Source organism: Pecten maximus, chromosome 7, assembly GCF_902652985.1.
Source record: "Pecten maximus chromosome 7, xPecMax1.1, whole genome shotgun sequence".
Taxonomy (NCBI): domain Eukaryota; kingdom Metazoa; phylum Mollusca; class Bivalvia; order Pectinida; family Pectinidae; genus Pecten; species Pecten maximus.
In genome coordinates, this window is record NC_047021.1 from 17,251,142 (window position 1) to 17,277,801 (window position 26,660).

The following is a 26,660-nucleotide window of genomic DNA, read 5'->3' on the forward strand; positions in this document are numbered from 1 at the left end:
GGGATACTGCACCACAGGGTGGGATACTGTATCAAAGGGTGGGATACTGTATCAAAGGGTTGGATACTGTACCAAAGGAAGAGATACTGTACCACAGGGTGGAATACTGTACCACAGAGTGGGTTACTGTACTACAGGTTGGGATACTGTACCACAGGATGGGATACTGTTCCACAGGAAATAATATTGTACAGGGTGGGATAGTGTAGCACAGGTTGGGATACTGTATCAAAGGGTTGGATACTGTACCAAAGGAAGAGATACTGTACCACAGGGTGGGATACTGTACCACAGAGTGGGTTACTGTACTACAGGTTTGGATACTGTACTACAGGTTGGGATACTGTACCACAGGGTGGGATACTGTTCCACAGGAAATAATATTGTACAGGGTGGGTGTACCACTGTACAAACGGAGGGGACCTAATGACGGAGGCAAGTGAGATTGATAGCTTTGATAACAGATGTTGAAATACAAGATTACAGGACATTTTATGTTCAAAACTATAACAAAATTACTTCAAAGTGAAGACAAATTGAAAGACTTTCAACTAATTGATGTTGTGGCCTAAATGTTCGGTGCTTCAGGCCAAATCATAACACAAAACAATGTATACACTGAATGTTGTACTGTTATAGGACAGCCTTATCGTAGTTTGGGTATGTATTAGTAATTAAACTGTGATATGTTATTGGGTGAATAAACAATTCATTACAATAAAAGATAAGTCTATGTCTTTATTTCATGATAAATCACAGTCTGACGAAGCGACATCAACAGTAAACTTTATTATGCATTCACAATAATATGGACAAAATGCAACATATCTATAGTACACCAGTAGCTGAAATATTGCACCATACTGTACAGCGGATACTACGATTTACAATAGATCATTTACTGTAGCCTTACTTCACTGTTTATTTTAAATACTGACATCATCTCACAGACTGAACAAAGCTGTACAAATCACGACTGACCACGACTTAACAGAACCTCTCACTTCACTTACGTCAATTACTGCAGTCTGTACCACACTTCACATCTCTGATGCCATAAATAGCCATGCAATGGAAATCCTGCATTAAATGTTAATGTCAATACTACATAACGTACTAGTATATATGAATAATCGTTATAGAGTGTTAATGAAAATAAATAGGATTTTGAGCATTATAAAGTCCATGTGGGCGTGCATTAACTCTTGATCACTCTTAAATCAACACGATGTCATCAGTGATGGCCAAGTTTTTTTTCCTTTTGACAAGAACTGTGTCCGAAAACAATCCTTATCAGTTGATAAAATCTTTGTTATTAAGGAGTTTGAAGCTGGGATGTATCGAGACTTCAATTCCGAAACAAAATATAATACAAGATTAACGCGTAATTATAATTATGTCTGTCTGCCGCCTTTCCAGCAGTTAAATTCAAGCCAAATTTCACTAAAATATTTGTATTTTGTTTGTAGCCAAACTAACCTCCACATTAATAAATTAATATCATGGACGTAGCCAGAATACATTATGGACATATGTGTGATATTGACGCATTGCAAAATAAATATCAAATTTCCTCAAATCACCAATCCTCAAACTTCATACAAATATTTGTTACCCAAAAATATTCTTCCTGCAGAGTGAGAGGAGAAAATATCTGATATATTACAGAAATTGTTACAATTTGTCAACAAAATAATTGCTTAGTCATTCGGAGAAGTCACAATTATCTTATATCAATTTATCCATATCCAAGTCATTTTTACCTAAAAATAAACCAGAGCAAAAAAATCTATAGTGTGTACGGAGATTTCCACACTACAACGCAACTATATTCAGATTTGGTTGAATATCACTGATAATTTCTGATAAACTTAGATAAACACAAAATTCCAAAGTCCATATTCCAATAATTTCTAATTCAGCGTCACTTCACCATAAATTGTAGATGATATTCCGTAATGGAAGGCCATATTGAGGTGTCTAAGAAGTTAGCTCAATACACCAGGTTAGGTTAAAGTTGGACTTATACTGTTCGGTGAAGGGATATGCCAACGGGAAAAGTGATATCAAAGTGTCTATCGCAACATTTTGTCGTAGGAGAGACGTACATGACATACATCAATCGGTAAGATTAATTAAACAATACAAACCTAACATAAAGCATGTAATTTTTTTACAAAGGGACGGAAACAAACCTAGCTTGATTTCCATCTAGAGGTCACTTTAAGCACTTTGTAAAGTTGTCATTCGTTTATTATGGTATTGCAGCTATTGGTTAAAACGTCTCCAACACCAAGTCTTTGATCATTGCCCTCTACACTTAAATAAAGGTTATCTACCACTCTCTATATCGACAAACAATGATAGTATATGTGGTGTTGACTGTAGTGAATTTGTTTGTACAAAAGCCTTAACTTGAACGATCCATGTCTAAATTGATCTGAGTCAATTCCAATGGAAGGCGTAAGCCGAATCGACTACCATGGATCATTAAAAATATCTGTTATCCTTGAGAACATCACATTTTTTGCGTAGCTGAAACGACTCTTAGTTTGGAAACAATTTCGTACACCTTGAGTACGTACTGTTCACTGATAATTTATGTGAGGAAGTAGACAACGATGTCACACCAGAAATCCAATACTGGTTGTGATATAGCAACATCTTATTCACCTACATTGTACATACTAAACAACATGATAAAGTTTCATAACAGATAATTGTATAATAATATAGTAATATTTAAATGGAAAAATAACCAAACTGACCTGTAATATTATAATTTTGTTTTCCATAGGGACACTTAAACCATATTAAACAATTTGTTTCCTCCGAATACAACACCACATGGTCCAAATTATAGGCACTGATGATAAGTAATTCCAATGTCGTACATCCCATTAATTACCGTAAAATCATTAAAGCAGCAATATGTTCCTGACCGTTTGACCCAGCAATCATTAGGGTCGTGACTACGACACGTGGAGAAAACCGGCTGATGTCTGAAGTTCTTAATAACGAAGTGGTCTACTACAACTTCCGTTGGAACACTTAAGGAGCTTATAAAAAGTAAAATATAACGTTTAGTGAAGGCCAGCAGATCGGTGTAAAACGCCGATTAGTAATGACATCGTGTAGGTAAGCTATCAACAGTAAATATACATAAGTTTTCTATATATATTTCCGATATCTATGTGATGTACAGAATGCAATAGAGGAATGTTATATAAACTTTAAATATAAAAAAGAAATCCAAAGAAGTGTCTAATCTTAATAAAGCAAGACATATTTATTCTATATAAATGTTTCAAAATAGATTTTTTAATAAACATAACTATACTTATATCGTAAATATATCATTAAGTAGTCTAAATTTAATAAAATAGTTCATGGACGTTTAATCTTTTACAACAGAATATCTACCCACGTTCAATAGTACATGTACATTGACATTGTTTACAGCAATATATATTTACACTGCACATATAATATTGGAGTAGTATATAACTGATTAGTGTTCTACCAACAATAAAGAGAAATTCAACAATATGTGTGTTACCAACAACATGTGCACAAATCACGTTGACGAGTTGACAACAATTTGAAGTTAATCTTATATATATTTTCCGTTTTTTATGCATGTAAAATTCTGTGTTGATTATCTGATAAAACTACAATGGGATACCTAATATGAAACCAAGAAAAAATGTCTGAAGAAAACGTCATTAAATGATCAGCTTATCATTACTTTCATTTATAGGTCGTTACCAGAGTACCGTGCACCGATTTATTTTACTAGGGTAGGAATCTCTACAAACACCGGCTTCACATGTATATATACATGTATATATATAATAAACTTGTTAAGCATGATCCCGACGGACGAAGTAATACATAAAGGAAAAGACAAACTTAACAATACGTGTGCGTAAAGAAAACGTTAAACTCGATAACACGTCAACAGCAACTCTTTCTTTTCTATTCTGAAAAAATCAGTCAGAAGAATCGCCTAGATGAGAGGAAAAGCTAGAGAAGCGTTGTCGAGTTTTTCTTTTTCACCTCCACTAACTGAAACAACTGAACACAATGTTTCAGTAAAGAAACTAGATGTAGGATTCCTAAAGCTGAAATATAAAATCTCGACTTTTCTAGTGACATAATTTTAAAAAGTTCAATGTTAATAAACTTCCTACCAACAAGATCGAGAGTCCAGCTCAAAATACGTTAAATGGAATGAATGAAAAATGACAAATACTGCATCAATATTATACTCTATTATAAAGTATTATAATTCGTAAAAAAAAATATGTCAGTATATTTATACACCACGTCTAGTTTGTCTTTTTGTTTGTTATGTTTTATTTTGATTAAGTGTGGTAATACCGCTAGCGAAGACTTGTCAACATATATAATTTGTTGTTTGGTGACATCAACGATTAACAGGAACAAGCTTGTGTTTCTTGTTTTAAAACAAAGTTAACAACAACAAAGGCAACGCTTTCGCTTTTTCTTCTCGTCTTCTGATACCTGATTCCTAGTGAAAGCCAGAAAGACTTGCTCTAAAGCTGTTGACTGTACGGAGTAATCCTCGATTCCAAAGTCTTTTTTTACCCGTTCCATTGTACCGAATACCTTTGCCAAAGGTATACCCGACTCAGGAATCTGGAAAGTGAGATAGCCCTGGTACAGGTCATCAAACACTTTTGTGTTAGGAAAGTGATGTAACACGTGGTTTTTCACGTCATTTGATGACATGGTTTCACCACTCGACGTCAAACCTAGTCTGACAGTGAGCGTGTAACCCTGGCCAAACTTGTTTTTGAGATGCTGTGGACTTCCCAGACACACAAACTTTCCATTGACCATGATGACAATCTTGGTACAAAGTGCATCGCATTCCTCCATACTGAAATAAGACGAAAATAAATACATTGTAAATATTGTACAATTGCACACATAAACGATAATTACGGAAAACATTATTTCTTTAGTATTGTCTGTAAATACATGAAGTAAAATTAAAATTATGGTGTTAATGATTATATTATTAGTCATAAATATGTCCATAAAAGTGGTCACGTGTGACCTTTGAACTATTAACCTAGACCTATGGACCTCGAAACTATAATCAGATATAGAATTTGATGCTGATACCAAGGTACGAATATGAAATTAATAAATATTTTAAGTGGTTCCCGAGATGTTTTGTACACATCCCTTGTGTTACAGACGGAATGACGGACGGACGTACAGACAATGCGATTACTATAAATACTATGAAGGGTGATTTCTTTTTATAGAACCAATAATATAACATTGCAGATACATTTCCTGAATTACAAGAAACTGTAAATGTTAAATTGTGTGTCCATAAATTCTACCCACCTATGCGACGTAAGCACCAGAGTCCTTCCTCTGGCTCTGACATCAGATAACAAATTCCATAGTTTCCGTCGAGCTCCAGGATCCATCCCTGTGGTCGGCTCATCCAGTAGTATAAAGGGTGGGTCTCCAATCAGAGCGATGGCTGTGCTCAACTTCCTTCTGTTACCACCACTAAAAATACACAATGCACGTGACTTCTACTGGTTTTATTTTTGTAATTAAGTGAAATCGTAACAGTGCCATCTAATACAAAAACACATCTGATAATGATTACCGAATTCTAAATGCACACAGTATATAAGTATGGAAGGATTAACTCCCTTCATCTAATTATATGTCGTATATAAGTTACGATTATATCGCTTGCTAACTCTATTCTTCCTCTCCCTGTCCAAGCACTTTTACTGTTTTTATTTCCCTCTCCCACCTTTCTGTCTTGTCTGTGTCCTCTCTCCTCTTGCCCTCGTATCTATTCTGTACTATATAACCTCCCTCTGACTGTCTTGTCTCTGTCCTCTCTCCTCTTGCCCTCGTCTCTATTCTGTACTATTTAACCTCCCCCTGACTGTCTTGTCTGTGTCCTCTCTCCTCTTGCCCTCGTCTCTATTCTGTACTATTTAACCCCAATCTGACTGTCTTGTCTGTGTCCTCTCTCCTCTTGCCCTCGTCTCTATTCTGTACTATTTAACCTCCCCCTGACTGTCTTGTCTGTGTCCTCTCTCCTCTTGCCCTCGCCTCTATTCTGTACTATTTAACCTCCCTCTGACTGTCTTGTCTGTGTCCTCTCTCCTCTTGCCCTCGCCTCTATTCTGTACTATTTAACCTCCCTCTGACTGTCTTGTCTGTGTCCTCTCTCCTCTTGCCCTCGCCTCTATTCTGTACTATTTAACCTCCCCCTGACTGTCTTGTCTGTGTCCTCTCTCCTCTTGCCCTCGCCTCTATTCTGTACTATTTAACCTCCCTCTGACTGTCTTGTCTGTGTCCTCTCTCCTCTTGCCCTCGCCTCTATTCTGTACTATTTAACCTCCCTCTGACTGTCTTGTCTGTGTCCTCTCTCCTCTTGCCCTCGCCTCTATTCTGTACTATTTAACCCCAATCTGACTGTCTTGTCTGTGTCCTCTCTCCTCTTGCCCTCGTCTCTATTCTGTACTATATAACCTCCCCCTGACTGTCTTGTCTGTGTCCTCTCTCCTCTTGCCCTCGTATCTATTCTGTACTATATAACCTCCCTCTGACTGTCTTGTCTGTGTCCTCTCTCCTCTTGCCCTCGCCTCTATTCTGTACTATTTAACCTCCCTCTGACTGTCTTGTCTGTGTCCTCTCTCCTCTTGCCCTCGCCTCTATTCTGTACTATTTAACCTCCCCCTGACTGTCTTGTCTGTGTCCTCTCTCCTCTTGCCCTCGCCTCTATTCTGTACTATTTAACCTCCCTCTGACTGTCTTGTCTGTGTCCTCTCTCCTCTTGCCCTCGCCTCTATTCTGTACTATTTAACCTCCCTCTGACTGTCTTGTCTGTGTCCTCTCTCCTCTTGCCCTCGTATCTATTCTGTACTATATAACCTCCCTCTGACTGTCTTGTCTGTGTCCTCTCTCCTCTTGCCCTCGCCTCTATTCTGTACTATTTAACCTCCCTCTGACTGTCTTGTCTGTGTCCTCTCTCCTCTTGCCCTCGTATCTATTCTGTACTATATAACCTCCCTCTGACTGTCTTGTCTGTGTCCTCACTCCTCTTGCCCTCGCCTCTATTCTGTACACTATTTAACCTCCCTCTGACTGTCTTGTCTCTGTCCTCTCTCCTCTTGCCCTCGTCTCTATTCTGTACTATTTAACCTCCCCCTGACTGTCTTGTCTGTGTCCTCTCTCCTCTTGCCCTCGCCTGTATTCTGTACTATTTAACCCCTCTCTGACTGTCTTGTCTGTGTCCTCTCTCCTCTTGCCCTCGCCTCTATTCTGTACTATTTAACCTCCCTCTGACTGTCTTGTCTGTGTCCTCTCTCCTCTTGCCCTCGCCTGTATTCTGTACTATTTAACCCCTCTCTGACTGTCTTGTCTGTGTCCTCTCTCCTCTTGCCCTCGCCTCTATTCTGTACTATTTAACCTCCCTCTGACTGTCTTGTCTGTGTCCTCTCTCCTCTTGCCCTCGTATCTATTCTGTACTATATAACCTCCCTCTGACTGTCTTGTCTGTGTCCTCACTCCTCTTGCCCTCGCCTCTATTCTGTACACTATTTAACCTCCCTCTGACTGTCTTGTCTCTGTCCTCTCTCCTCTTGCCCTCGCCTGTATTCTGTACTATTTAACCTCCCCCAGACTGTCTTGTCTGTGTCCTCTCTCCTCCTGCCCTCGTCTCTATTCTGTACTATTTAACCTCTCTCTGTCTGTCTTGTCTGTGTCCTCTTTCCTCTTGCCCTCGTCTCTATACTCTGTATCATTTTTAGGAAGGATTGCCAGGTATGATGAGATCTGGGATCATTCCTTACAACAGTAGTGAATTATTTTGGTATAACCCCTATAACTCAACCATACTTTTCGTTCCTACATCTATGAATCTAAGTAATATAATATACTATGCAGAATATGTATTTAACGAGAATGATACGTAATCAAAATTTTCACCTGTCCCACTTTGTCGGTATTGTAAGCTTTAAGCACAAAATTCACAAATTTTTCGTAATAAAACTTCGCTTGAGAGTTTGGCAAAATCGCTCATTCCCAAAATTCACATGAATATGTGTTTTTTACCCAACAAATCACTCTTTCTATAAAGTTAAAAGAACAAATATCTAATATCTGCGTTTCTGTAAATCAATTGGAGTAGCAATAACATTTTTTGATCAATATCGCAAAATGTAAGATTTTAGCAAACTATTAAAGATCCGTGTAATTTGAAGGAGATGTCCATAATGATAATAATAGTCTTTATTTATACTTGATAACATGTTGAGCTTAAAAACTCGTCTTACACATGGTCAAGATAAGTAATAGAATATACAATATTAACAACATATAAAAGAATAATACTATAACATTAAACAAGGCACATATGATATAAAAAAAAATACATAATTTTTTAGCTGTCATTAAATGTAACGGATAAAAAGTACAACCACAGCAGGATTACAGATTACTAAAATAAAAGCTCTTTGCTGCTTTCTTAAAAGATAAAAGTGTTGAACAGTTTCTCACATTACTTGGTAAAAGATTCCATGTATGAGCTCTTTGATATCTAAAAGACTTTTTGAAAGTATTTGTATTATGAGATGGTAAGTAAAAACATTTGTGGTTGAGAAAATGGTAGACCTACAATGGTCATCAGACATGCTAGTAAAACAATTTAAATAATGTGGAGCTAGATCGTTAAGTATCTTGTACATAAAAACGGACTGACTATATAAAATCCTTTTGCTAAAAGGCAGCTAGCTTAGTAATTTAAACATGTCATTTTATGGAGTTAAAAAGTCACAATTTAAAATAATTCTGGCTGCTCTCTTCTGAAGGCGCTCCAACTTAACAATATTCTTTTTTGTACTGTTGCCCCAGACAGTAGCACAGTAGTCAATATGAGGATTGATAAAACAGTTAAAAACGTAATACAGGAAGTCTGGCTTAAAAATGGTCTTATCTTTTTCATTTGAAAAAATTGACATGAGATTTTTTATATTCCAGGTTTTTTTGCAACGGATCTAAGCGCAAAACATTTAATTTGACAACTTACATGTTAAAACTTTCATTATATAGCTTCAAGCACATCTCTCATTCTTATGATGTTAAATACCATAACCGAATTCTAGAAGCCATTATGTGTCACAAATAGTTTTCCATTATATAAGTTTTCTATAACATTATGTTTGATACATTGTCTCTATTGTACTGTCTCTCCATTCCATGTTTCCCCCTACCATTCCCTTATTACTATTTAACTCCCTCATGCTTCCACTCCACCGATGATATCCGTACCAACATGACGATCATAGTTTTGAAATCCTTCTTCCTCTGCGTGTCTAACTCCTATCTACTTATATTCTGATAACGTTTTAATTCCTTATTAATCCTTCTTCACACCTCTATTGTACAAAACTTTAATCAATTTTATTATTGTCCGTCCGTCCGTCCGTCCGTCCGTCCGTCCGTCCGTCTTTCTGTCTGTCTGTTTGTCTCTTTTCTCTCTCCCCAGTAACCTCATATTCTTTGTCTTACCTGATGAGGTAGACAAGAAGAATAAAAATAGTTATCAACATGAATGTTATTGCTAAATTCATTGAATACATCTTTTCCCTTTTTACGCCGCTTTATCAGCCAATCAAAAGCGACGATTCAAACAGCGACGTCAGTTTTTTACGCTATGGATACATTAGGATTAAAACAAATTAAGCCAATGAAAATGCTTGTTAAAATCAAGAATAAATTCTTTACTAATACATGTATTACATCTCCCTTTCCTTACATACCTGTACGTTCCACAATTTTTGTCAGCATATTTTGTCAGCATCGTTGAAGCCATCAAATCGTCCACTACATCCCGTATACGGTTCTCCGGTACCCCGCGTAATCTAGCGTACATGGTCAGCGTCTCCCGACCAGTCATCTGGTTGATCAGGGCGTCAAACTGTGGACAGTAGCCGAGATTCTGCTGAACCTAAATTGAGAACAGAAGACAAAGACGGAATAAGGACATTTGTTTTGCATTATCGACTCATTATACAAACTGGGTGTTTGATAGTATGTCTGAAATGACTTAGTTTAAATGAATGAAATTGCAGTATGCTATACAAGAGTACCGAAACGCAGGGATACTCAGCTTCATGTCATGATTATAATGTATTCAAAGTTTTAAACAGGCCGGTCAAAAAATGAAGGAGAAGATCGCCGGTTATACAAACCTACATACGGAAAACGCCATACCATATTACACCAGTCAAATTTGACGGGCGTATAAAAAGGAAGTGTACCTGTTTAAGATGTCGTTTAACATCAAAACTGTTGAGATAGGCATTCCCACTGTTGACAAACGCGTCGCCGGTTATCATCTTAAAAGTGGTCGTCTTCCCAGCGCCGTTCTGTCCTAGCAGCCCGAAGCACTCTTGACTGGACACACCCACACTGATGCCCCGTACCGCTTTTACCCGACGATACGACTTGGACAGACCCTTAAGTATGAGCGCGTCTGTCTCCATGAGTTTTGTGAGTGGTGAGTTCCAGATTCTCTCCCTCTCGGATTTAACATCGCTGTCCTCTTCATCGCCCGCCATATGCTCTTCATCGGACCGAGATGTGCCGCAGATGCAGTATAGGAGTTGTCCAAGTACACCATACTCTATCGCCAAGACGACGACGAAGAAGAAAACGGCCTGGATGCACATGAAGACGATATACTTGAGAATTCCTGGGGACTCCCACATCATGTAGTTATCGCTGAACACCAGACAGTTCGACGTGCAACCTATTATAAACAGGAAATTATATTCTAACAAAGCAATTAACAAACATAAAATTGGGTCCGACAGCAACTCCAAAATAAGATTAATATGTCCAGATTTTGTTTTTCACATACACATAATCATATAGATTTACCTGAACAGCATGGTCCATCATTCTTGAATATGCATGATGTTTGATACCCAAACTCTTCACACGTCTGAGTAACCTCATAGTTGACATAGATGTTGTTCAAGGCCCTGCCCAGACAGTAGTGTGGTACTAGAATAGTGAATATCCAGTTTAGGGCTTTACCCACTTCCTCTGTGCCAAGGCCAGGCAGCTCGAGTATAAACACCGCCAAAAGAGCAATCATACCTATAACACAAAGCATGGCTACACGATGAGATCAAGACACACTTGGTATCATAAGGACTGGATAACATAGAGTATTATTTATTTAATGTAGTCTGTCCACTCACATATATTCTTCGAAGGACACGACATGGACAGACGTACAATTGATGTCCTTATCATTTCATAGAGGAGGTTTGGACATAATTACTGCAAACTAATTTTGAAATATAGACTGCGATAAATAACATATCAGTTTGTGCTGGCTCCAGGTGCCAGTATGCCTTATAAAACCTTTCCAAATCCTGCCAGATCAAAGTTTTGATGAAAAAATTTGTGAAAAGCAATCGGGGAATTCGCAGATTGCTCAGTTATGGCGATTTTAATAGTTTGTTGAAAGTAAAGTGTATGTTGTATTTTTACCCCAAGATATTTCTTCATAATTTTTATTCAATAATGTCAGTAATGTATTTTCATACGCAAGATATACGTTATTGCATGTTTTACTACACGTGTCTTGAGTTTGGATTGCATGTATCCAAAAATATGTTTACAGATATTAAAAAAAATGTACCACGACAGTGTCACTTTTCATATGTACTAACCAAACAGAACATGCGGATGGACTTACCCGAGATAATATTGAGGATTGTGATGGCTGCCATACCCGTGGACGGTGTAGAGAAGGGGAAGTGCAGCAGATAAACAAAAGGTAGACAGCATAATCCGTATATAAGGAAAACCAGGACAACTAGGCCAATTCGTCCGTTCTCCACGTAAGCCGGAGACTGGAAAGCCGCAAATACTATCACTATACATATTGCTACAAACAGGTAGTTCAAGAAGTCCCAGCAGAGGTTGGACAGCCAGTAAGCAAAAGAACTAACACCACTAACTGTCTGGAGGTGCTTAGCGCCAGTAGAGCGCTCTTTTATTGGGAATAGAATAAAACTTGTAGACAAGAAGGCCATTCCGAACAAGACGAGCAATGCGATAGTGAATCCACCGGCAGAAGCCGTAACGCTAGCCCTGTCGCTCTGATCTGAGACAGTGGGCGGAAGAGGGTGGTTTATGGTCGTGATGGAATAACTGGTCGAGCTGGCTATCCCTTTGTACAATGCATTCATCATGTAAGACAATGCCACCGCCGAGGAATGGAAAGGTTGACCATTGAAGTAGGCCGTCAATGCCGAACTGCGATTTGTAAAGTCCCCGGCTACAATATAACGCTGATTAAATGTGGAAATCCCAATGCTATTCGCTTTCGACAAAAGGGCCTCTTCCATAGTGTTAACGTCTCCAGCATCTTCTGTAGAATCCGCGGAAAATAAATTACTAAATTGATATTTTATGTCCGCCATTTCCTGATCCAGATTTTTTTCAAATTTATACATGACTCTATAGTCTGAAGTGAAAGGTGCAATGTCAAGTTTAAGTGCAGGTTCAGCAGAGGCTTTGCCCTGGTTGGGACTGGATTGTATAGAGAGGAAAGCCAGTATGGTGAACACCACAGGAAGGCTCAATTGAGTTACTGTAACAGCCTTATTCCTCCACGTGTTGATGGCCTTCTTCACGAACATTCCGTAAAACTGTTGAAAAGTTCTTTTTAGACCAATGTTCTTTTCAAACGTCTCGTAAATATCTGCGAAAGAAGAACATGTTTTCCAGTTAAGCAGCACTTTATAAAAAAAATTAAGCAACGTAATATATCTAGTTCTAGATGCAGGATGTGAGGTGTGCGCATGACGTAGAAAGCCTGGGAGAAAATGGTTATCGTACATTGTGCTCACAATAGAGGAACAGTGTGGGGTTCTACATAGTGGTTAAAATCAATCTAGAAATATGATGTGATCAGCAAAACAAAAAATCTAAAGTCGGCGATCAGATTCATTAATATCTATAATGCATAACTGGACTTTTTTGTTGTCTCTACAATAACACTCCTTAACTCATATCGTTATCAAGTACATTCGTTCTATTAACTGTAGAGGACTTAAAACAAAATAAACCCAACCAAACCAAATTCTATTAACTCAAAACCTTTCCATTGTTTTACACAAAGTAAATGTTCATGTAAGACTTATTTTCTCCACTAATACCTTAAATACGTCTAACGTATTGTTTTACTCTTATTAGTAAAAAAAGTATAAGTAAAACATACATATCAAAATATCAGACGAGTTTTTTGTTTTGTTTTTTGGCCGAATTTCTTAGTGATATGCCCGCTATTTGCTGTAATTTGTAATCTTAAATACGAAGTTTGGTTAAAGTTGAACGAACGTTTTGAGCAAACTAACACAAAATTTTAAAGAGAAATTTTGACAACGACGTCGAGGACGACGCAATCGATGAAGTAACACTTTAGCCTCGCGGTCGTGACTTTTCCTCGAAGCCAAAACAAAAATTTCGTCCAGTTGCTAGACCTAATCTATACCATAGTAACATAAACCAAGACAGACATAAACATAAAACTTACTTGTGGACTGACCGGCACCGTTGTTAGGCTGCATTACAATATTCTGTCTGTCAGCCGTACATATGGGGCTGGAGAAACCGTTTTTTCCATTTTCGTCTTCAACATCGTCTTCAGATTTAGAACTCTCACCCACTCTGTAATTCCGTTTTACCAGTATTAGCACATATTAGATATGTCCGATTTTCGAATATTCTCATCGGCTAAACATGGTCACGTGGTGTTAAAATTTTAACCTTATATTTCTAATTTTAGAAACACCAAGTCAATATTACTTTTTGACGTCATAATCATTGTGACATCACCATGCTCCAATGTAAATTTCCTGTTATCCAGATAAATATAATCAAGTTTTATATCAAATATAAAAAAATTTAAAACTTTGATTCGGTGACCTGGAAGAATCTAAAATATTGCCGAAGGTGATTCTATCAAGTCATAAACGACTTTATTGACGTCATCAAAGGTCCATGATTGATAAATAATAGGCACATAAGGACAGCACATTCACACTGCCATAAATGAAAATCCTGTGTGTTTCGTTTATCTACTTGACATTTTTTAAATCGTAGGAGAACAATATATTTTTCTTATCATACAAGAGTAAACCAGAGCACAGTTTATTACTAAAATCATAATTGTCTTAATGAACACAAGAAAACAAAAACATGTCCCCTGGAATGTAAATCGGAATACATATGTATATAATTATTGATTTATTAATTTCCCCCACCTTAAGGATATCATAATACAACATTGATGAGAAACTCTTACTTTAACATGTGATGACACTAGCTTAAAGATAATAACGTTATTTGATTACACTTTATATTAATGAAAATGTCGTTTAAGTACATTGAATCTTAACGAGAAGAATGTCATTTACTACGCGAAATTAATGGGGAAAACGTCTTCTGAGTGCTAAGGGGAATCACACATGAGTAACATGATACCAGTAGAGCACGAAAACACTATAGTGGACAGAGTGTTATTACACATACGGTGATAAATCTGCCTTGTCAATTGATAACAATACATTTTCTTTGTATTATAGAAATATTTGGTTTGACAATGAAAATCATCTTATATGGGGCAATTTTGTTTTATTTAACGTCCCATCAACAGCTATGGTCGCAACCTAAACGCATACATGTTAACTTACTTGAGAAAGACCTCCTCCATTGTTGTTGCAGTGGTACCGAAACTACTGATGCCTAGAGAAGAGGCGTTCTTTTCGATATCTTCAAAAAGCTTTTCAAACTTTGGTGATTCCTCAAAGGGCAGAAGATAGGAGAGTTCCGCACTGATATCACTCTCAACTACAGCACGTGGTATATGGCTCGTTACTAGACTGGTTAGACGATTTACGTCACAGGTTTTAGACTTGACCACCACCAAATGGTAACCAGCACCTAAAACAACGCATCACAATGATTTATTAGCTATGCAGCAATTACTGCCAATCTAATATGGATGATTTCTATTGTATACATACAATAAGTTATCACCAAATGCACAGCATTTGAGGTAAAAAGTTAATATATATAATCATTATATTTAATTGGCCTTGACTTATATTTGAACATCTGACTTTGCTTGACATTCAAGTTCACATACAAAACATCAGTAACATAACCAGAGTAACAATTTGAGCGGTTGTCTAAATCAGGAAACAGGTCATACCACTTTCTCCATAAAATACTGTTCTCAAATTCTCAATTTTATCATATCCATTTCAGAAGCTACAATTTACACCCTTAATGATTAATCCTAAATCTTACCATATGCTTTCTTCAGAAATAGTGATGTCCCACAGCATTTGATGACGCCTTCAGCCATGATAGCGATTCGGTCGCCAAGGATATCAGCCTCGTCCATGAAGTGAGTTGACAACAGAATAGTTCGCCCTGCTTTATACTTCTGTAGGATTTCCCATGTTTCCCTGCGTGCGGCCGGGTCCATCCCCGAAGTGGGCTCGTCCAATATGAGGACCTGTAAGTGTGACAGAGGACTATTTTATTAAGGCTGTTTCATTGATCCGTACTCACACGAGCATTAACGATATTCTCCAGTGTGTTAGAGTCAGCTATCTTTGATATTTTCCATAATTAACTGTACCTTTGAATCAGCTATCAGTGCTATTCCCATTGAAAGCTTCCTCTTCTGTCCACCAGACAAATTTGAGGACAGAATACTGCCCTTATTCTCTAATCCTAGCAGCTTCATCATGTCCGATATCTCCTTTTTCAAAATATTTCCCGGGCAACCTTTTAACTGAAATATAATATTCATTTTCAAATAATGGCATACATCATATTCATGTATTTAGATCAGGGAAAGAAAAGACGTTAATCAACAACTATAGGATGATACTAGTATCTGCCTTTTTATGCAAAGAAATGCAAAGATCGGTGCAACTGACTTGATAATCATTCGGGGATATGTAAGCTGATGTTCCGGTATAGATAAAATTACTCTGACGTAATAACTCTGACTTGGAACAAAAGTACAGGTCAGCAGTTATCTAAAGTAAACTTCTTAAGAAAACTTAAAGATTCACAATGAGGTACTTCGTTCTTATTTGAGACTTGAGAGATGTTGCTTTGAAAATAATTAAGACTACTACATATATCAAAATAACTGACAATAGTAGGTTACCTTTGCAAAGAACCACAGATGTTCTTCTACAGTGAGATTATCAAACAAAACGTTGTGCTGAGGACAAAGTCCAAGACTCTTCCGAACCCCGTCTATATTCCTCCGAATATCACAGTCGTTAATAATGGCTGTCCCTTTTGATGGAGGTATAAATCCTGCAATCAAAATACTTTGATAAACTAATCGGTATCTCAAACAAAGAATTCCTCGTAATTACCTTTCCTGTAAAGGCAGTACGGTAAGGTCCATGCCAACTACAAAACTTACTAACAATTCTGTACCCACCACCAACCCTATCCACCACACCATACTCACCTAAAACAAACTTTCAAACAAGTTTACACGTTCAAAAGTAATAGGAAAGGAGCTCTTAATAAATGTTTTGGCATGTTTGGATATTGAACGAATGCAAGACAAGTTGTAAAAGAGTGTTGTTATTTGGATCATTCTTTGGCCCCCATTGATAAGCACAATATTTCGGAGAAATCTATCTTAAGGTCATATACATGTACATTTTGTACAGTTGATATGCTATTTAAAACTTTTTCGTGGCTTGCCTACAAAAAGTCGAGGTGTAAAATAAAAATTTGAAGTAAATAGATCTACATTGTATATGGATATTATGAGATTTGTTTTACTACACACTGATTTACATGAGGCACGTACCCGTCAACATGGACATGGTAGTTGTCTTGCCCGCTCCGTTGTGTCCCAATAAGGCAGTTATCTGACCCTTATACATGTTCAGTGTGGTGTCCACTACGGCTGCCTTTCTTTTCTTTCCGCTGCCGAACACCTATATATTCCAAAAACAAGGCGGGTTTCAATTGTTCTAGGTAATTACAATAAAGATCTACAGAATTGATTAAGGGTATTCATACATCAGTCACGTGTTAATTCGTTAAAACAGCGGTAAATCTAAACTGTGCGAATTTGTTTTTATAATTTCGCATGGAAACATCAGTGGTAATCACGTGGTTATCTCGCTCTCAAAAAGCGTTTCACTTGGCCATGACACTACCCCTGGTAACGTAAGGTCATGGTTCATTTGAGAAAATTATGCAAACGGACCGAAATTTTCTCGACCGATTCCAATTTATGTAATTTCAATATTTTCTCCCTATCTACCTTCTCATAGCGATACTATGACCCTATGAAAGTAACTTCTACAATATACTGTAGTATCGATGTATAACGAAAATTATTATGAACACATCCATTGTTATATACAGAGAGGCTAAATTACCTTTCGAAGGTGACTTATATGGATCCCAACACTGAGGTCAGAAGGATCGCCCTCAAACTTGTCCGGGTGTGTGTGACTAACAGTGACATCAAACATTTCATCTGGCCCATCTGTACCACACCAGTACGTTTTCTACAGGAGATGTGGAGCAAACAATCATATAGGACTATGCTATCTTGTCAACAATCTTATTTTAACAACTCCATAATTCATAATATCAGATTTGCATCAATTATAACATTAGATTTTAAAAGATCGTTAAGTGCATGTGTATATTCTGAATCTTCCCCGTATCACTATTCGAATGAACTCTAACGTGTAAAGTAGGTCATGATAAACCTTGATGACAAAAACATTCACCAGCAGTGTCAATTACCTACCTCAAAGGATCAGTAGTGTCAATTACCTACCTCAAAGGACCAGTAGTGTCAATTACCTACCTCAAAGGACCAGTAGTGTCAATTACCTACCTCAAAGGATCAGTAGTGTCAATTACCTACCTCAAAGGATCAGTAGTGTCAATTACCTACCTCAAAGGATCAGTAGTGTCAATTACCTACCTCAAAGGATCAGCAGTGTCAATTACCTACCTCAAAGGATCAGCAGTGTCAATTACCTACCTCAAACGACCAGCGAGTCAATTACCTACCTCAAACGACCAGTCGTGTCAATTACCTACCTCAAAGGACCAGTAGTGTCAATTACCTACCTCAAAGGACCAGTCGTGTCAATTACCTACCTCAAAGGACCAGTAGTGTCAATTACCTACCTCAAAGGACCAGTAGTGTCAATTACCTACCTCAAAGGACCAGCAGTGTCAATTACCTACCTCAAAGGACCAGCGAGTCAATTACCTACCTCAAACGACCAGCGAGTCAATTACCTACCTCAAACGACCAGTAGTGTCAATTACCTACCTCAAACGACCAGTAGTGTCAATTACCTACCTCAAAGGACAGCATTGTCAACTGCGTACCCCAAAGGATTGTAAATTGAATAAACACAATGTAAACAGAATTCATCAGTTGCCATTGTGTTTTTTTGTTTCCTTCTTTCTAAAAATAGCATTTTGTAGGTGCTTGATTACGTGAACTAATACCATGAAAAATAACTTCTTGTTAATTATATGAATGCCTCTACTAAGAGTACACACATTAGTCTCAATAATGACAATATATTCACTTAATGTTGACATACTCACCGTGCACAAAAAGTACCATGGTTTCGGGACACCAAACTCGCCCGGCTTGATGTTATCCAGGTACCAGGCGATGAAGAAGCAGATGACACTGTCTAAAAGTAGCATACCCATTGCTATACCTAATGAGAAATTATCGTCCGTGGTGGCCGGACTGATGAAATTTGTCCACTGAGCTCCAGCACCTGTTAGGTCAGATTTACAGATGGAACAAGGCTTCTACATGTACATGTAATATACGTGTAATCTATAAACTACTTAACATGTATACATGTATGTTATTTCGTTATTTCTGATATATGATAATGGCAAAAGTTTAATTTTTAAAAATGAAACACAAATAAATAAATGAGCGCCATCCGAAGTTCAATATAGAAAATGATGTGCAAAACCCGATCTCTACCCAGACTTGTCTTAAGTGTAAGGAAAGACAACTCTGGGTAGAGATTGGCAAAATTATGGATATAGTCCGACCGAGTAATGCTTTAGGTAGGCCTTAGTGATATTTTATTGCTGCTTGCGAGCGATTTGTTTCAATTTCTTAACTGCTCTTTTCGAAATTCCAGAGGAACAAGCAGTAGCATAAAAAAGATCAACACAATCATTTATCATTCATATATAATCGAAACAACGTTACAACAAGTTTTGTAAAACTGCTCATCGAATACTTACCGGTACCCTCGTATATGGTGATGGTGGTTATACCCCACGTGAGGGCCATAGGATGAAGTAAACATGTGGCCATCTTCACGGATCGACTCAGGGTGTCATAGTCTGACGCTAGGAAGTACTGAGGTACAAAGAACAGGTAGTACAGGATACCTGCGGCGAAGGCGGCCGACGTAGCTGTGGGGAGACAAGGTTAATAGAACGTCAAATTAACACCCGGAACGGCGTAGCTGTGGGGAGACAAGGTTAATAGAACGTCCAATTAACACCCGGAACGGCGTAGTTTGGGGAGACAAGGTTAATAGAACGTCAATTAACCTACGGTAGGGGAAGAGGAGACAAGGTTAATAGAACGTCAAATTAACACCCGGAACGGCGTAGTAGTCGGGAGATAGTGTTAATAAAACGTCAAATTAACACCCGGAACCGCATAGCTGAGGGGAGACAAGGTTAATAGAACGTCAAATTAACACCCGGAACGGCGTAGTTTGGGGAGACAGGGTTAATAAAACGTCAAATTAACATCCGGAACGGCGTAGCTGTGGGGAGACAAGGTTAATAGAACGTCAAACTAACACCTGGAACGGCGTAGTTTGGGGAGATAGTGTTAATACAACGTCAAATTAACACCCGGAACGGCGTAGCTGTGGGAAGACAAGGTTAATAGAACGTCCAATTAACACCCGGAACGGCGTAGCTGTGGGGAGACAAGGTTAATAGAACGTCCAATTAACACCCGGAACGGCGTAGCTGTGGGGAGACAATGTTAATAAAACGTCAAATTAACACCCGGAACGGCGTAGCTGTGGGGAGACAGGGTTAATAAAACGTCAAATTAACACCCGGAATGACGTAGTTGTTGGGGGACAATGTTAATAAAACATCAAATTAACACTCGGGGCGACGTAACTGTGAGGAGACAATGTTAAAACTTAAAATTAAGTCCAAATTCGCTGCATCCTTAATGTTCAGAATCGCCTGACCTTGGATTCTTGGTGATATTTCGTAAATGCAGGCTGTGTTGAGATGTCCACTACGTGATCCAATTATACACCAAGTCTGTCTGATTAAGGATGGACTTTTACTTTTTGAGCAACGGATCTAAACGCAAAAGGTGAAAGTGAAACGTTGACGCAGGCATAAGTGAAATTGACATGCATTCAATATATTTTGTGCAAAACACAAATGGGACACATAAAAACAGATCAATGAATTAATGCAAGGAACTTTAACACAGTTCTGCATTAGACTGATGGTAAGGTTTCATATTGTTTATCGTCCTGTCAAAAGCTATCGTAAAGAAGGATTTAAGATGGACCAATGATTTTGGGTTTCCCTAACCTACCACCATAACAAAAGACGACTTTCCAATCATATCGCTCATGATCGATGATTGATAGACAAAACTACTCCATGTTATTTTGGTATCTACCTTTGCTGAATATGGACGCCACCAAGAAGCAGAATCCGATGATTGCTAGCGTATAGAGAAGAAAGAAGACGAAAATAAGGGTGGGTGATGACTTCGGCAGGACACTTCCGGTTTCTCCCGTGTCGATTGACATCATCAGAGTGAAGAAGAAGCATGCAATAAGCATGTAGATAAAGACTTTGGTGAACCATGACAGCCAGTAGAGGGTCGGGTGTAATCCCATCAGCTTCATCGTCTCCTGTGGAAAAAACAGAAATTCTGTCAACTTCTTTATTTCTCCTAAATGAAATAATCAAGTGTCGTCTCTGTCTTAACCGTGATGTCTATTCCTACAAACAAAAAGTGCATATTTCCCTAACATTTGAGGTTAAAACTGAAATGTCGCGTATAAAACTGAAAAGTCAAAGGTTACTTTTCCTTTACCAAACGATATAAATGTAGCATATATTGTTTCTTGTCAAACATAACTTTCCAACTGAAAATTTATGCCATGTAAATTGTACAATATCCTATCCCCTACAATAGTATAGTCTATCAATCTATCTCTCACAATATTTGACATCCGAAGGTTTCGATATAGTTCTCTGGATAAATGGAATTTGAATAAAAATTTAAAGTTCTTAGTCAAGGATTTGATTGGTTCTATACTTACAAAGAACTGTGAGTTATTTAATAAGCCCCACAAACCTAGGATTGTGAATTAAGTGTAACCCACCTTGAGTTTCTTTTCTTTCTCGTACACTATATTTTTGGTTGTCTGAAACACCGTTACGATGAAGGCGAAGAGGACAATTGAGGGCAGGCTAGACCTCAGTACGGTCAGGAGGGTATCCTCCACATATGGCGGATAGGGCATTTTCCGAAGGTTCACGTTGTATTTGCTTCCTATGCCATTACCAGGGATTGCTTGGTCGATGATTGCCTTATCGATGGTGTACTGAAGATACAGAAATCCCCTCTCCCTGTAGACTGAAGGGAAAAGTACACTTGTTAAATGGATGATAGTTTGGAGCAATACATGTTATCATTCAATGTAAAATCCACATTACTTGTTTATATCAAATATATGTACATATCCCACTTTATGATTTGGTCAATCAAGCGTCTAACAAATTGAAATGTAAAAGCGACAGTGTTGAATGGAGCAATTTCATCAGTACGTTGTCTGATAATGACATAAATGGTAAGTGAGTATTTATATGTATTAATTCTTACATGGTTCGCTGGTATAGTTGGAGTATTGGTCCCTTGGTCCAAACGCCTGATAAAATTGAAATGTTCTATCCGTTTTCCATTTATCATCTGCAAATGTGGCCACACGCAGTTTGTATGTTACGCTTTGAGGCAGAGAGGCGCCGGAAAAATCTCCATCAAACTCTAAGACAGCCCACACTTGTTCTGGATTATTTTCGTACTCGCTGATGGCGTCGGCTGAGGAAGGGAAACCTGCAAGATTGGAAAACGAAAGCGAATTCACTTCATCGCCAGCAAGAAAGCAACTGACGTGAAATAAATGGATTCCATGATATAAGCATTTTCTACAATTGTAGCATCTACGTGACATATACTTTCTTATCACAGAGTTTCAACAGGAGGATTGCGCATGCACGGAAGTAACAGGCCGAGAGAGAGAAAAATCTACAGCAAACATAGAAAAATGCGACACTTTCAAAATCATTTTCCAAATCATTTTCTATCATTTCAGTATAATTTTGATCCAGTAGACTACCAAACGAAAACTTGAAAGAGATACGCCATGTAAAGCTGTGTATCAGCAAATGTATTGCTCATTCGATCTGTGCCATCTTGGACCGGCATTACACAAAGTACATTTGATGCATCCAAGATTCATTAACTGGCAACGGATTAGATTATTCACAGAATATGTGTTAGTTTCAAACATTCAAAGACGATCCTGGTATACTCGTAACTTTGACGGTGTTTTCGTCTTATTGCTTACCAGTTTGAAACCAGAAACGTCGCCTGGAGTGGACGAACTCCACCCCATGTTTCTTCAACCAATCAATGTCAACAATAACATTACCAGAAAACTGAAAGAAAGCTCGAATCTCTGCTATCTTTAAGAAGGGAGATACAAGTGAAGAAGCTTAACGTCTGCGGTATGTAAAGTTCTAGTGTCATGTATAATGGTTCAGTTATAAACAAGTACTACTTGTGCATAGTACCATTCGTATGATTCACATGCAAGCTTGATTATATTATATCATCAATGTATATGTCAAACGTTTGATTGATCTTGATTAAACAGAACTACTTGAGAGCCGCCATGCGTTAGAGTTGGTAATACATAACATGGTGTCAGAATCGGAAAGAATCCGCCCAACTACAAGACATCGGTCTTGAGAAACACTGAACAAAGGTTCAAGAAGTAATATTGCATCCAACATGGAAGCTTTAGTGGGCTCAACACCGATGATGGACTGGCAAAGCCAGGATTTGGAATTTGCATGGAAAACTTTCAAGCAACATGTGACATGTATGTTCTCGGGACCGCTGCTGGGGAAAACAGAACCAGAAAAATGTGCCTACCTGATGATCTGGGCAGGAGAAAAGGGAAGAAACATGTTCACAACATGGAACCTCACAGAGGATCAACAGAAAGAACTTAAGTATTATTATGAACATTTTGAACAATATGTCAAGCCACGGTCAAATGTAATATACAACAGATATAAGTTTCACAGTAAAACACAAGGTGAAAATGAAACATTTGAACAGTTCACAACACAATTACAGATTTCAGTAAGAGATTGTAATTATGAAAACTCTGATGAAATGGTCCGGGATCGGATAGTTATTGGTGTGAGAAATTCGAAAATCAGAGAAAAGCTGATCAATATTGGAAATGAACTTACACTGAACAAAGCTTTAGACATAGCCAGGACACATGAACTGTCGCATGCACAAGCAAAATCTATGTCTGGTGAAGATGCAAGAGTTCATTCAATCACCAAAGCCAAGTCAACTAGCAACTATAAATCCAAACGTGCACCCACAGTAGCTAAAATAAAGGAAAACACGTGTACAAGATGTGGATATAGTTACACCGGAAGTAGTAGGCATGAAAATTGTCCAGCTTTTGGAAAGACATGTTTGAAGTGTCAAGGAAAAAATCACTTCGCAAAACTATGCAAAACAAAGAACTTCAAAATCAAAAAGAAAATAGTTCATGCATTAGACCAAGAAAGTTCGCAGGACGAGTTCTACGTCGGATACCTGGAGACAGAAATAAACTCTCTTCAAATGGAATGGAGTGAAAACATCACAGTAGAAGACAAATCGCTACTGTTCCAGTTAGACACAGGAGCTATGTGCAACGTTATCAGTCTTCAGACGTTAACAGAGATCAACGCTCTTCACAAGCTGACATCACAATCGGTGATACCACTCCGTTCATATTCAGGACACGTAATCAAACCTGAAGGGAAGGCAACATTGAAGTGTAAATACAAGGAACATGTCAAGAACTTAACATTTCATGTTGTTAATAGAGATGTTAAACCTATCCTAGGAGCTCAGTCATGCAAGGAAATGGAGCTGGTACAGCGTGTAAACAACCTGAGTAAGTCTGTCCTACCTGCTGATCTTGAACAATTTGTTGATGTATTTGAGGGTTTAGGGTGTCTACCAGGAATACACAAAATACAAGTTGATCATACTGTCCAACCAGTCGTTCATGCCCCCAGGAAAATTCCCATAGCCATTAAAGACAAAGTAAAGGCAGAGCTAGATCGTATGGAGAAAGAAGGGGTAATTGTAAAACAGTCTGAACCAACACCTTGGGTAAACTCCATGGTAACGGTAAGCAAACCCAACGGAAAAATACGCGTCTGTGTGGACCCACGGGATCTCAACAAAGCAATTTTGAGGGAACATTACCCAATGAAGACGGTAGAAGATATAATTCTGGAAATCCCAGAGGCAAAGATATTCTCAAAATTGGACGCAACTTCCGGATTTTGGCAAGTTTGCCTGGACGAGGAGAGTTCCAAATTATGTACATTTAACAGCCCATTTGGGAGATATCGATTCACCCGACTCCCATTTGGAATCAAATCAGCACCTGAGGTGTATCAGAGAATCATTTCTGAAATGGTACAGGATATCAAGTGTCGTCTCTGTCTTAACCGTGATGTCTATTCCTACAAACAAAAAGTGCATATTTCCCTAACATTTGAGGTTAAAACTGAAATGTCGCGTATAAAACTGAAAAGTCAAAGGTTACTTTTCCTTTACCAAACGATATAAATGTAGCATATATTGTTTCTTGTCAAACATAACTTTCCAACTGAAAATTTATGCCATGTAAATTGTACAATATCCTATCCCCTACAATAGTATAGTCTATCAATCTATCTCTCACAATATTTGACATCCGAAGGTTTCGATATAGTTCTCTGGATAAATGGAATTTGAATAAAAATTTAAAGTTCTTAGTCAAGGATTTGATTGGTTCTATACTTACAAAGAACTGTGAGTTATTTAATAAGCCCCACAAACCTAGGATTGTGAATTAAGTGTAACCCACCTTGAGTTTCTTTTCTTTCTCGTACACTATATTTTTGGTTGTCTGAAACACCGTTACGATGAAGGCGAAGAGGACAATTGAGGGCAGGCTAGACCTCAGTACGGTCAGGAGGGTATCCTCCACATATGGCGGATAGGGCATTTTCCGAAGGTTCACGTTGTATTTGCTTCCTATGCCATTACCAGGGATTGCTTGGTCGATGATTGCCTTATCGATGGTGTACTGAAGATACAGAAATCCCCTCTCCCTGTAGACTGAAGGGAAAAGTACACTTGTTAAATGGATGATAGAGCACACTGGGGTATTATCGACCGTTTAAGGGTAAATTCACTGCATCCGAGAGTTGCACTGTCACATACTGCTCAAACATCGATGATCCGATAGCCTCATTGACGAGCCATATTAATTGACCAACTGGATGCACAGACGTGTTATGACCTTGAGATAACCTTCGGTGTTATTCAATAATATACGCAGGGTATTATCGACCACTTCCGGGTATTATCGACCGTAAGAAAACTTTTTAAAGAATTGATAGTATAATTTTTTTTTATCGACAATATTTTCATCCAAACTTGCTATAATACACTCCTCGGTCATATACGAATCTTCTTTTAAAATCATAGTTGTAACTACAGAAATGTATAAGGTATAGGGTGTCGAAAACAAACTATGGAAACAAATACAAAATGTAAGTTGTTTCAAGCTACATGTATATAGGCCTTACAGACAGAAGTTGCACCAGGACCTGCAGTATGCCTGAATATCAGCATCCCGATTCAGGTTTATGAGAGTTGCATCGTTGCTGTACGGAATCTACTACCATAAACTGATATTTATCATCAATCTGATACGTAACCAGGTGCTAATTATTTTCAACTGTTTTGTTGATATGTTAATATGTTACAGTGGGATTAAAGCTTGTATCTGATTCATTAGGGACTGTTCTGGTAAATAAATATTAATACAAGTGTATATCAAAAAGATATAATCTAATAAATAAATCCTTTTATTGTAAGTTTAAATCCATCAAATTGCCAATTTGATTTTGAATATACGGGTTATTTTGGTTACAATGCGCTGCATATCTTAATTCTAATTGATCAATTACAACAGAAAAAAAAAGAAATACGTGCTGGTGAGTGTATTCGAACTCGTATTCAATTTCAGAACAAATTCGTGGAACTATCACTTTATTTTCTCTTTTTTAACCATGACACTATCGAACAAATAGTTTACTAATGAGTCAAATATTTATATAGCCTGTATAATGTCAAATCA

At 37.9% G+C, this 26,660-nt stretch overlaps 1 protein-coding gene across 1 annotated transcript in view; it reads right to left on the reverse strand.

Moving 5' to 3' along the window:
• Positions 1 to 723: 723 nt before the first annotated feature.
• LOC117331776 (ATP-binding cassette sub-family A member 3-like) overlaps positions 724 to 26,660 on the reverse strand; it is a 33,073-nt gene continuing 7,136 nt past the window's right edge. Inside the window, exons 3-19 of the mRNA XM_033890654.1 lie at positions 25,380 to 25,633; positions 20,831 to 21,068; positions 19,402 to 19,575; positions 18,733 to 18,914; positions 17,532 to 17,663; positions 16,952 to 17,081; positions 16,286 to 16,440; positions 15,746 to 15,901; positions 15,409 to 15,619; positions 14,790 to 15,039; positions 13,631 to 13,764; positions 11,786 to 12,796; positions 10,957 to 11,178; positions 10,335 to 10,825; positions 9,834 to 10,021; positions 5,386 to 5,556; positions 724 to 4,906 (exon numbers count right to left, since the gene is read on the reverse strand). Coding sequence (XP_033746545.1) covers positions 4,477 to 4,906; positions 5,386 to 5,556; positions 9,834 to 10,021; positions 10,335 to 10,825; positions 10,957 to 11,178; positions 11,786 to 12,796; positions 13,631 to 13,764; positions 14,790 to 15,039; positions 15,409 to 15,619; positions 15,746 to 15,901; positions 16,286 to 16,440; positions 16,952 to 17,081; positions 17,532 to 17,663; positions 18,733 to 18,914; positions 19,402 to 19,575; positions 20,831 to 21,068; positions 25,380 to 25,633 — 4,529 coding nt within the window. The 3' untranslated portion in view covers positions 724 to 4,476. The remainder of the gene's footprint in view (positions 4,907 to 5,385; positions 5,557 to 9,833; positions 10,022 to 10,334; positions 10,826 to 10,956; positions 11,179 to 11,785; positions 12,797 to 13,630; positions 13,765 to 14,789; positions 15,040 to 15,408; positions 15,620 to 15,745; positions 15,902 to 16,285; positions 16,441 to 16,951; positions 17,082 to 17,531; positions 17,664 to 18,732; positions 18,915 to 19,401; positions 19,576 to 20,830; positions 21,069 to 25,379; positions 25,634 to 26,660) is intronic.